This window comes from Manihot esculenta, chromosome 15 (assembly GCF_001659605.2).
Source record: "Manihot esculenta cultivar AM560-2 chromosome 15, M.esculenta_v8, whole genome shotgun sequence".
Classification (NCBI taxonomy): domain Eukaryota; kingdom Viridiplantae; phylum Streptophyta; class Magnoliopsida; order Malpighiales; family Euphorbiaceae; genus Manihot; species Manihot esculenta.
This window is the reverse complement of record NC_035175.2, coordinates 21,169,834-21,182,382: the sequence shown is the minus strand read 5'-3', so window position 1 is coordinate 21,182,382 and position 12,549 is coordinate 21,169,834. Positions and strand designations below refer to the sequence as shown.

Here is a 12,549-nt window from a genome sequence, read left to right as displayed (position 1 = left end):
CAAACACATGCATATGCCCTTCTCCATGCATATAGGGGCTTTAGAACTAGCTTAAACCCCAAAAACAACACAAATACACACATCCAAGGTACTGCCTATAATTGCAACAGCAATGAAGTTGTTTATAGTTGAAAGCTCTTCTATTTAAAAAGTTTCTACTAACTAATTAGCCACATCTTTTTCTTAACCATTTGCAGCAAAACAAATCCTAAAATGCTGAGAAAACTAAAACGGAATATTAAGACTACATTTATTTCACAGAAAATAATTTATTTGAAAAATATTTTCTAGGAAGAATTAAACTTCAAAATGAGGATTAAAATGTAGGTTTTCTTTGGTTGGGGTAATCCAACTAGGGAATTTCAAGTTTCCAAGAAGTGCTAAAATTGTGTTTATTTGGTTTATATTTTTGTTTGACTTCCTAAAAAGTTGAAAGCATTTTTTCTCTTGATGGAGGGGAAAGTAAATTACTTTCGCTCACCCAGTTAAGCTACTTCCTAGACAATAATCAATTTGAACTAAATAAGATTTTAGTATTACTAATTTGAGAGAAAATAGAAATTTTTATTTATTGAGTACATAGAAGAAGGTTCAAAACAGTAAAACAGAAAAACAAAGACATTATTTTTTAAAATCTGAAATGAAAAGCTCAAGAGAAATGGACCATCCCACCCTCATTTAACGTAAACAGAAGCTTTAAACGTTATATAAAGCACGAATTCCTTGAATGTCATCCCTATGAAGACCCTTAGTCGTCCCAGCAGAAATAGTAGGATACATAATAGCTCCTTCCACTGAGCTATGCTCAAGACCAAGTAGGTGTCCTATCTCATGCAAGGCCACAGTCTCCACATCATATGCACCTTGTATTGCACCTACTGCCCATCTCTCATCTGCATCAAAATGGAATCGTCCATTTTGTGGAGCAAAGGCATGAGCAAGAATTCCACCACGTCCATCAAAAGAATTTCTATCTCCATGGTTCCCTCTATGAAACCCTATTTTGATATCAGCAGTTGTATAGTCTTGTACTCTTGAAAACCTAAAATGTGTGTTGGCAGCCCATGTTTGGAATGCTTTCGCAACAGGGTTCATAGCTCGAGTTGGGGTTTGAGGAAGAAACCCATAGGTGAGACTATATTTAGAAGCCGGCCATTTGGGATTTCCGCGAAAAAATGTATAATGAGAGACTGTATGAAGGATGGTAGAGCTATGGTGATGGTTTTTCTTGCCAGAATCCATCCGAGTAGTGTCATTGACGATGTCTGGTACCCCACATCGAGGCATAATCATTTTGGATACAGTTTGAGAATCTAAGGACCCAGTGACCTTCAAATGGTAATTGAGCTGATAAGTTTTAAGAGCAAACTCCAATAGTTCATCAAAATCATCATCATTGGCATGAGACTGATTTTTATAGTGTAAGTAACCGAAATGTTCAAGGTAGGTTTTGAGCTTATGGATGCCTTTGAGCTTATCACCCTTATGGCATCCTTGAAGATGCTTAAGGAAATCAAAGGGTAGTGATTTTTTGTCATTAAAGTTTGCTAAAGCTGCAAAAGGAAGAAGAGAAATAAAGACAATGAGAGTGAAAGACAAGATAGGAAAAGCTTTGGAAGCCATGGTTGGGACTAAAGTTGAGCTTAAGCTTGATGGTTTATTAACTCAAAGCTCTCCTGCCTATTTATAGGCCAAGGAGAATAAGTTAGTCTTCCCTTATAGGTTCAAAAAAGTCGGTCAGTCAGTCTTCCATTGCAATTAAATAAAATTAAGAGGAAAATGAGCAGCATTTACCACTCAAGCATATTTGTAATGTGAAAGGATGCTTCTAGGAAGCTCCCTAGCTTATAGCTCTACTGTAATCTTAATTATGAATAATATTTGTCTTTGTTCGGTTTTTTCCACCCCATAAATAATAAAATAATTAAAATTTTATATTTCTTTATCTATATATATAATAATTATTTATAATTAAATTTTCATTCGTCCGATAATTTTTATTCATCTTTCTAAATTTAGTTATTTTAAAATATTATTTACTTTCTATATTTAATTGTTTTAAAATATTATCTACTTTCACTTTAAATATTATGATTAACATATATATCTATTATTATAATTTTATTTAATATTTATATTATATTTATTTTTCTAAATGAAAATTTAAATAATTTGATAGTATTTAATAAAATTTAATATTTTTATATAATTAGAAAATTAATAGAAAATAATTTACTTTTATTTAAAATAATTATTATTTATTAATATATATAAAAAATAAAAAAATAGATAAAAATTATAAAACATATGAAATATGATTTAAGTAAAAATTGCCATTTAATTATAATTAATCTTCCAAATGGAAAGATTTACATAAATTCTACATATAGAACAAAATTATATACCTAATGAAATTTCTTGTTTTATTGAGAAATTTCATGCTCATTTCCTGACACTTGTAATAGAATAATTATCAAGTTTTAATATACTATTATGATCACATGCATTACAGAACTTTAAATTAAAATAATAATTAAAAATAAACATCAAACAAAATAAGGGTGGGCGGAACGGAGAGGATAAAGAAAGATAGGGTTGTAAATGAATCAAATATCAAGGTTCGGTTCGATAAAAACTCGATCGAACTCGACTCGATTTCTAAATGAGTCAAGTTCGAGCTTAATTAAGTTTGAACTCCATAATATTTGGGTCGTTAAGACTTGTAAGCTCGGCTGGTTTCTGAATTCATAAGTAGACTCGCGAATAGACCCATAAACAATCATGTTAAGTAAGCTGGGATTAAGAAAAATAAATTCAAACCCTGCATATACTTTTATAAGCCAAATCTAAATTTTCTAAAATTTAGCTCTATATAATTTTATTATACTCTTAAACCTTCATATGTTCGAATCATTAAAATTTAAAAATTCATCTTTATAAATTTATGAACTAATTTATAAATATACTTATTTAATTAAAATTATTTTAATTTTAAACTTATTAGTTTTAAACTAAAACTCATTATATATGTAAATAAATTGAACTATTCGTGAACTATTAGAGACTAAACTCGATAAAAATTCGACTCGTCTAAACTCGTTTATTAAACGAGCCAAACTTGAACTTCTTAATACTCGGCTCAAGTTCAAAATAAATAAAGTTCGAATTCGACTCAAGCTCAAAAAAATTTTAACGAATTAAATTTAAACTCTTCAAAACTCGGTTTAGCTCGTTTGGGCTCGGTTCGTTTACACCCTTAAAAAAGAGGAGCCTTATTTCTTAGAAAAACTTGTAAAAAGTCTTCAAGTAGAGGTTGTATATCTATACTTTCTTCTATGATTAAAAGTTAAATAAAATTTATATAACCATTAAAAATATTAAAATTTATTTTTTAAGTTTATTATTAAATTATTATTAAAAAATTAAATTAATAAATGATAATTTTATTTAATTTTTTAATAATAATTTATAGATAAATTTGAATGGAAAGATGAAATTTAATATTTTTAGAATAAATTTAAGTTAGATTAAATGTTTATATTAAGTTTTAATAATTTATAACTTGTTCAATATGATTTAATTAATTGAAATATTAAAATACGTGGTTGTTGTTAAATAAGTGTTAAAATTAAATTAATTTAGTTGGAATTTAAATATAAGTCACTTTATTAATTCCCTATATTACAGTATCCCATGTAAAATGGAATTTCTGAATTTAGATTTTTACCCTCTCTCTCCTCCTATAGAATGTAAATTTACCTTCTTTCTATTTATACAAAGCAGTAATCTTAATTACTCTCCCACAAATTTTAAATTCGTTCACTTAAATATATATGAAGACAAGTTTAATGATTAAAAAAAATAATATTTTTATTAATATTTATACAAAATTAATTAAAATATGTAAAATGAATATATAAACATAAATACAATTATTAATTTAATAATTGCCATGCTCATTCTTGTATAAGTTCGAATGTTCCATAACTTTACGTAATTATATTTTGAAATAATAAAAATAAAAATTTTAAATTTTATACTTTTATACAATTGTACCTTTATTTTTTTATAAAAATATTCTATACTAATAATATTTTTACAATTATACCATTTATTTATATTTTTTTTTTCAAAATAAAGGAAATTTGTTACTAAATAGTTAGATACAAGAAATGCACAGTACAACCCAACTTGGATATTAAGTCCAAACTGATACAAAGAAAGAAAAAACAAAAAAGTCTATAACTTAGAGAAATCAGCACCTCAGCCCACAGATGGTGCGCAGCACGTTAAAAGGGATGATCTCCCATCGTTTTATAAGTAGTCTTTTTCTATGTCCACTAATTTGTTATACAGAGTGATTTTAATATTAATTATTATAATTTGATTAAAATTAATTTAAATAATTTTTAATTTTATTTTTTATTTTATTCAATTTAAAATGGTAAATATAAATTATTTAATAATTTCAGTTTAGTTATTATATGTAATTTATATAATATTTAGCATGAGACAAAATCCTAAAAATCTAGTAAACTAATTAATGATAATAGGTAGTAGGCTTAACCATCATTATTCTTCCACTTGCATATTGATTTATTACTCGTGAAATAATTATACCTAACGTTTCTTAACCCTATTACATGATTAAGTTAAAATTATCTCTGTATGAAATATAATTACTTTTCTTCTTATCTCTTATTTAAATTTAAATAATCTTAAATTACATAATATAATAGAAATATATTTTGCATTTAAAATACTTTTTATATATATAAATGTGTGAAGAGGAAAGGAAATACTCTAAAATTATTTAAATGTTTTTATAGTCATTATTTTAATTCAATTTAAATTTTATTATAAAAAATAGTTTTAAAATTTACTTAATTTTAAAGTTTTTACTTCTATTTGTATTTAAATTTTATTTTTTACTATAATTTTAAATAAATTTTATAACAGAATAAGTTGAAGACCAGTAAAATGCGGATTTTCATGAAAGTGCGATTATGACTCAAAAGCATTTTGTCCAGTTTTGTGTATTGGATGAGGATTGTAATCAGCCTAACTATATTAAACTTATGAGGGGCTTTAGCTAGATAGATGATATTTTCCTAGAAGATGAGATTAAATAAGAGGGCGAGGGATAATCTATACCATGAGTTTGTTTAAAACCTTTTGCAACAAGCATTGCTTTGTAGGTATGCACATTTCCATCCATGTTAGTTTTCTTCTTGAAAATCCATTTGCAACCAATGGTCTTAACACCCTCAGGGGAATCAATTAATGACCAAACTCGATTGTCATACATGGATTGCATTTTAAATTTCATGGCAGAAAGCCATTTCTCGGAATCTGGACCTGACACAGCCTCTTGATAGGTAGTAGGCTCATCTTGATCAATGAGCAAAAGTTCACGACTATCAGTCATGAGAAATCCATATCTCTCAGGCTGATGACGTGTCCTATCAGATCTGCGTGGGACTTGTGTCACCCTTTCAGTTTCCACAACTGTTTGTGGTTCTAAAAGTGGTTCTACTGGCGATTCAATGCTCTCTTATGGTGCTTGAGTTTCCTCAAGTCACACTGTACTCCCACTGAATCTCTGAGAGATAAATTCCTTTTCTAAAAAGGTACCATTTCGAGCAACAAACACTTTGTTCTCTGAGGGAATATAGAAATAGTATCCTTTGGTTTCCTTAGGATACCCCACAAAATTGCACTTGATAGATTTTGGAGCTAGCTTATCTGAAATTGGGCATTTTACATAAGCCTCACAACCCCAAATCTTAAGGAAAGACAAACTGGGCATTTTGTCAGTCCATAACTCATATGGTGTCTTTTCAACCGCTTTCGATGGTACTCGATTTAAAATGAATGTAGCTGTTTCTAAGGCATAACCCCAAAACGATAAAGGGAGATTTGTTTGACTCATCATAGATCGAAACATATCTAATAAAGTTCGATTTCTCCTTTCAGAAACACCATTCCATTGTGGAGTTCTTGGAGGAGTCAATTGTGAAACAATTCCACAATTTCTAAGATGTTCATCAAACTCTTGGCTCAAATATTCACCACCTCGATCAGATCGAAGTATTTTAATAGTTCTACTAAGTTGATTTTGTACTTCATTTTGAAAAGTTCTAAACATTTCAAAAGATTCATGCTTATGTTTCATTAGGTAGATATAGCCATACCTACTGAAATCATCAGTGAATGTAATGAAGTACTGATAACCTTCCCTGACACTAATGCTTAGTGGGCTACATACATTTGTATGTATTAAGCCCAATAAGTCTGAAGCCCTTTGACCTTGTCCAGTAAAAGGGTCCTTTGTCATCTTACCAAGTAAACAAGATTCACAATTTTCAAATGATTCAAAATCAAATGAATCTAATAAACAATCTTTATGGAGCTTAGATATGCGATTCTCATTTATATGGCTAAGACAACAATGCTATAAATATGTTGGGTTTAACTCATTTGGCTTAGTTTTCTTAGAAGTTATGTTATAGATATTGTTGTCTCTAGAATCATCTAGATTAAGGACATAAAGGCCATCATATGAATTTGCAATACAATAAAGCAAATCTTTATTATAAATGGAGCATTTCTTATTCTTAATAAGAAATGAAAACCTTCATCGTCCAAAACAGAAACTGAAATAATATTTCTACTCAAAGTAGGAACATAAAAGCAATTGTTCAAAACTAACAAAAGCCCATTGGGCAACACAAGTTCATAAGTCCCTACAACTAAGGCAGCAACTCTTGCTCCATTACCTACACGTAGGTCCACATCGCCCTTTTCCAGTTTTCTACTCCTTTTGAGACCCTTCACATTTGTACAAATGTGAGAACCACATCCGGTATCTAATACCCATGAAGTAGAAATAGATAAATTAATACCTATAACATAAATACCCGAAATCGTAGTCTCACTACTCTTCTTCTTCTTACACTCATCCAAATAGAGTTTGCAATTTCTCTTCCAATGCCCTGGTTCCTTGCAATGGAAGCATATTCCTTCCTTAGGAACTTTTGCTTTGGATTGCCATTTAGGCTTGCCTCGTCCCTTAGGCCCATTACCACCTTTAGACTTGGGCTTCCCCTTATTTTTCATGAGCTTACCCTTATTGACATTCAAAATTTAGGTAGGCCTTTTCTTGATATTTACCTCAGCTGTCTTTAGCATCCCATGCAGCTCAGGAATGGATTTCTCCATATTGTTCATGTTATAGTTCATGACAAACTGAGAAAAATTGCTGGGTAAAGAATGTAGGATCAGATCCGTAGAGAGTTCTAAACTCAGACGATAGCCAAGCCTAGCAAGGTGATCAATGTAGCCTTTCATCTTTAAAACATGAGCACTAACTGATTCACCTTCAGCCATTTTGCAATCATGCAATGCAATGGTGGTTTCATACCTATCCTGCCTAGCTTGTTGTTGGAAAGCCTGTTTGAGATGGACACTCATCTCATAGGCCTCAAGGTGCTCCAGATCCTTCTGAAGTTCTGGGCACATAGTTGTCAATATAATACATCCAATGTCATTAGAATCATCCATATGCTTCTTATGCTTGTTCTTAACACCATTAGTAGCATCAGCAGGAGGTGGTTCTGGGATAGCTTCATCAAGCACATAGGACTTTTTCTCTTGCTTGAGAACAATTCTCAAGTTTCTAAACCAGTCAACAAAATTAGTCCCATTTTCTTTCAGTTTATCCTTCTCAAGGATGGATCGCAGTGATAAGGTAGAATTGTTATTAGCAGCCATAATTATCTACAAAATATGCAAATATAATCAATTTAGTAAATTAATATTGAGGTGATAATAATCTCCCACTAAAATATAACCCTCAAAAATAATAATATTTTAGTGGGCTAAGATCCATATTTCACCTAATTATAAGTCAGCTTTGGCATGACGCTTAGAACTAAGTTATTTAGGTAGGTAACTCCTTACCAATTACATCTAATGTAACTCTTAAAATTATGAGGTGCTGACATCATATGTCAAATGTATGTTATACCCCATCTAATGCCTTAGGCCCAAAACCGTTTTGATAGCCTAATTAAGCTCAACCAAAATTAAATAAATGAGTAACTATTACTCACCCTATCTTACTAGGATAACCTAAGCACTTTGCTTTGGCAAAACCTGCATTTTGGTGATCTTAGTCTTGATAGATATTTAATATATGGGTGGCATTAAAACTTAAAATTTTAGATTGAGGGTTCAACTTTTAATTTTAATTATTTTGTCTTGCATATATATATTATAGCATCCTATATGCATACATATATATATAGACAATAATGCATAGTATCTCATACTAATATATGACAAAATAATAAAATATAGTCATTTAAATCTGATTTAAAGACTAAAAGAAAATAATTTAAAATTTATTTTCTTATTAATATTTTATTATTATTATTATTATTATTTCCAGGGGCAGAATTGTAATTCGAGCATTATCTTCTTCCTCAAGAAGCCCTATCCGCCGCCATCTGCTGCTTCACCATCTGTCATCGCATGCTCATGTGCACAAGGCAGCTGCGTTGTGGCCATCACGTGTGATGGTTGGCAGTAGCTGGTCCTTTCCAAATTCTGGATTCACGATGACTGTTCATCGTGAATCCATTTTTTTTTATTAATTTAATTTTTATAACAAAAATTAAAATTATCTAAATGATCCAATCATTCATCCACAATTATCATGTCATTCTAATAAACATATATCGCATATATAATATCAATCATGGTATAATTAATTTAAACGAAAAGCATAGGTTGGCTCTGATATCACTATTGGAAAATCCTGAGATTATTGCAACCCAAATTGAGCAACGGAAAAATAAAAATCTCGAATTTCCTTTTCCCATAATCCAAGTGCTTCGTTTAATTCACAAGAAAGATATGAGACTAACACGTTAATCTCGTTGAGAAGATACAATGTTGGACTGATGGTGCTGCTTTTTCAAATGAACACCCTCTATGGTATCCACACGAACGTCTTCTATCCTTCTAGAGTGCTAGCTCTCTCAAAAATAGATAGATTATGTGCTCCACAATCTGCAGCTATTTAGACTGAGTTTTCTCAAAAAAAATATTTCTCTTCCACAATTCGTAGAAGGGGTATTTATATATTTCAGTCTTTTATTTTTCCCACAACTCCTTTTTCTAAAAGGAGTTGTGTTTTTCCCACAACTCCTTTTCCTAAAACGAGTTGTGTTCATAACCCACTATCACAATCGCGTAGATACTCAAATATCTTATGTGATAAAGTCCTTTATCTGTAACAGTTACAGATAGACTACAGATCTTTTAAATATTATTATCTCATAATAATAAATGATTAATAATAATAACACTTTATTATTATTAATTATATTAATGATTAATATTAATAATAATAATACTTTATTATTATTAATTATATTAATGATTAATAATAATAACACTTTATTATTATTAATTATATTAATTATTGATAATAATAACACTTTATTATTATTAATTATATTAATGGGCTTTGGGCTTTTAGCCCATTAATATGACATAGCACATCAACAACATTCTTTTGTGTGTGACCCAATAGGCTCACATTAATTGGCAATAGGCCCAGTCCCACAAGGCCCATAAGTCACAAGTGGCCTCTAGCAAGACATTATGACTATCCAACTAATGTAAGGATCAATAGTCCGATAAAGCCTAATAAATAGAATATGAATTAATCCCTTTGTCACACGATATCTAGTTTGAATATAAGTCATGGTCAATGTCAAACTTATAATATTCAAACTTATGATTTCTCGATCTCTAAGTAGACTGATAAATTCAAATGATATTGATCACACTATCAATTCATTTGAGCATGGCCATGCATTTCTCAGTCTCACTTATCGAGGGGTCCAGAAGATATCTCTCTCAAAGAAAGGGACAAATCCTATCTTGATTGTTCATTATCCTCTACATAATTTCTATCATGCTCAATTATAACCTTTATGATTGTCCGATTAAAGACAACATTTGGTTATGTCAAAACATAACAGTCCTTATGTTGGAAACTATGACAATCTCAAGTCAAAGGATTAAGACATAACTACTTTGAGATTCACTTATGACAATGATCCATGTAATGATCTCAATGCGGGTCCATCCAATACTTTGTTCTCTAACAAGTATCTATGATTATTGAATTGTATCAACATATACATAATCATCTCATGATTATCAATCAATAATCATACTAGCTATATTTTATTATTATCAACATAATAATAAGTAACCAGGGATGATAATCATTATTATGTAACATGCAAACAAACAATAATGATAAAACCTCTTTTATTAATAACCAAAATGACATACAAAAAGGTCTAAGATAATGGCCTAGGGCATATACATTAACACTCTGCCCAACCTTTTTCTGCTTGATGATTTCTATGTATATTCTAGTATGCTTTTAGGGGTTTCTTGGGGGGTTGTTTAGAGTATTATGAAAGTTGTTTGGTCCCTCATTTGAGTCCATTTGTATAAGATCGGACTTGGGAGACCGTAGAGGCCTGCAGTGAGATAACTATGTCAGTGTTAGGCGAGCGTTAGCTATAGGTGAGTAGAACTGAACTGATCTATTATTTTAAAGAAATTAAACTTTTTAAGCATGCTCATGCATGACGAATGCCATGTATATGTATTAGGTTGTTTGCATTAGAATTCACGAATATGATACATTGCATAATTTACTATTGTTGTGGATGGATGTTGGATGACCTACTATCCCTCGAGTATGATATGCTATGACGGATAAGGAAAGATCAGGGTTGCCCATTCTACGCCCCTGGCACTATGTAAGGGAAAGTTCAGGGCTGCCCATTCTACGCCCCTGGCATTATGGATATGTTATGATATGTTTAAGAGAAAGTCCTGAGGAGCACCCGTCATGGGCTGGGCACTATTAGAATTTGTAGAGGGTTACTGGTGACAAATCCATCTTGATGTGAATTGTTTGTGTTGTGACGCATTCATACGAGCATATATTTATTGAACTGTGTTATGCTCACTAGGCTCTTGTAGCTTATCCCTTTTCCCTAACCCTAGATTTGCATGATCAGAGTTAGCTCAGGAAAGTCGGCTGAGTTGCTAGTATAGTCTTTTGAAATAGTATAGTTGTGTATGTAACGCCCCGGAAATCTGGACCGCTACCGGCTCTAGGATCCGGGTCGACTTATAGCGCCGGTAGCGGTCCGGATTTCCGGGGCGTTACAGAATGGTATCAGAGCCTGGTTCATATGGTCGGACCTAGAGTGTCGGGCTCATAGATGTTATAGAAGGTCAAGCACAATAGGAAGGTCATGTCCACTAGGATAGGATGTTGAGTCCTGTCTTGTATGATGATGTGAAATGCCATGACTTTATGCATGTGCATTAATGATATGATATGCTATGTGATGTATGCGATGAGGGTTCATGTGTGCCCACATGAACCATATGATGCTAATGTTTGCTTGTTATGAGCTGTTTTTCAGAGTATAGGATGAGAGGAACTCGTCGATCTGCGCGATTGACTGGAGTGCCACCTGAGGATGAGGGCACGAGCGCCCGTCCTCCTACATTGCCTAGGGCAATGTCTTGTAGAGCCAACAGAGAAAGAGTGTCAAGGGACCCTAGAAGGTCTTTTGACGTTAGCAGGAGGGGAACGGATAGAGGAGGAAGTTCTTCAGATGTGAGGGAGATTATGGAAGAGGATTAGAGGAGGGATGGGAACCTGGATGTGAGCATGCAGGAAGAAGGGACAGGGGAGTCTCAGGGAGGCGTTCAGGCCTCGGGGTATGGTTTTCCACCCCATTATCCACCCTTCCCACAGGGTTCAGGGTATCCGATGGGAGGTACATCGGATTACTCCAGCTTTAACCCCTACCCTACCTACATGCCTTATCCACCTTTCTATCCACCCTATACACAGTACCCAGCTTATCCACCCTCACCCTTCTATCCAAACCCAGCAAACCCCACCTCGGGGAATGCTGCACCTCCACCTCCACCACCTACAGAACCAGCAGCCCCAGTTACTCAACCTCCTAGGCCTAGCTCAGTCGATGGGAGCAAGGTAAAGATGACAGATTACCTCAAGCTAGATGCTCCCAAATACAAGTCAGGGGATGACCCCTTTGAGTATCTAAGAGTAGTGAAGACAATAACTGATGAGCTAGGGGCAAGTGACAGCAGGGCCATTCAGATGGCAGGGTTCACTTTAAAGTGCAAGAAGGCACGGGAATGGTTCAAGTGTTATGTGGACCCGAGACTAGACGGTATGACATGGGAAGAATTTGCGAATGAGTTCGCTGGATGGGCTTTTCCAGACAGTTCTAGAGAACTGAAAATGATTGAGTTTGAGCAACTGAGGCAGTCAGAGCACATGAGTGTAGAGGAGTTCACGGATAAATTCTTGGAGCTATTGCCTTTTTCAGGGCAAGCTCTAGATTCAGATACGAAGAAAGCCAAGAAATATGTTATGAAGCTGCATTCCAGGTACTCCTCGTTGGT

The 12,549-nt window shown here is 32.7% G+C and overlaps 1 protein-coding gene across 1 annotated transcript; it reads right to left on the bottom strand.

Annotated features, from left to right (window-relative positions):
- Window positions 1–543: 543 nt before the first annotated feature.
- On the bottom strand, window positions 544–1,669 carry LOC110607430 (metalloendoproteinase 3-MMP). Its single transcript, XM_021746530.2, has one exon. It carries the CDS (start codon window positions 1,621–1,623, stop codon window positions 697–699), a length of 927 nt encoding a protein of 308 aa, XP_021602222.2. The 5' UTR covers window positions 1,624–1,669; the 3' UTR covers window positions 544–696.
- Window positions 1,670–12,549: the final 10,880 nt, after the last annotated feature.

Excerpts from the sequence above, each read along its gene's own strand:
- LOC110607430 (XM_021746530.2), bottom strand. The coding sequence starts at position 1,623 with ATGGCTTCCAAAGCTTTTCCTATCTTGTCTTTCACTCTCATTGTCTTT.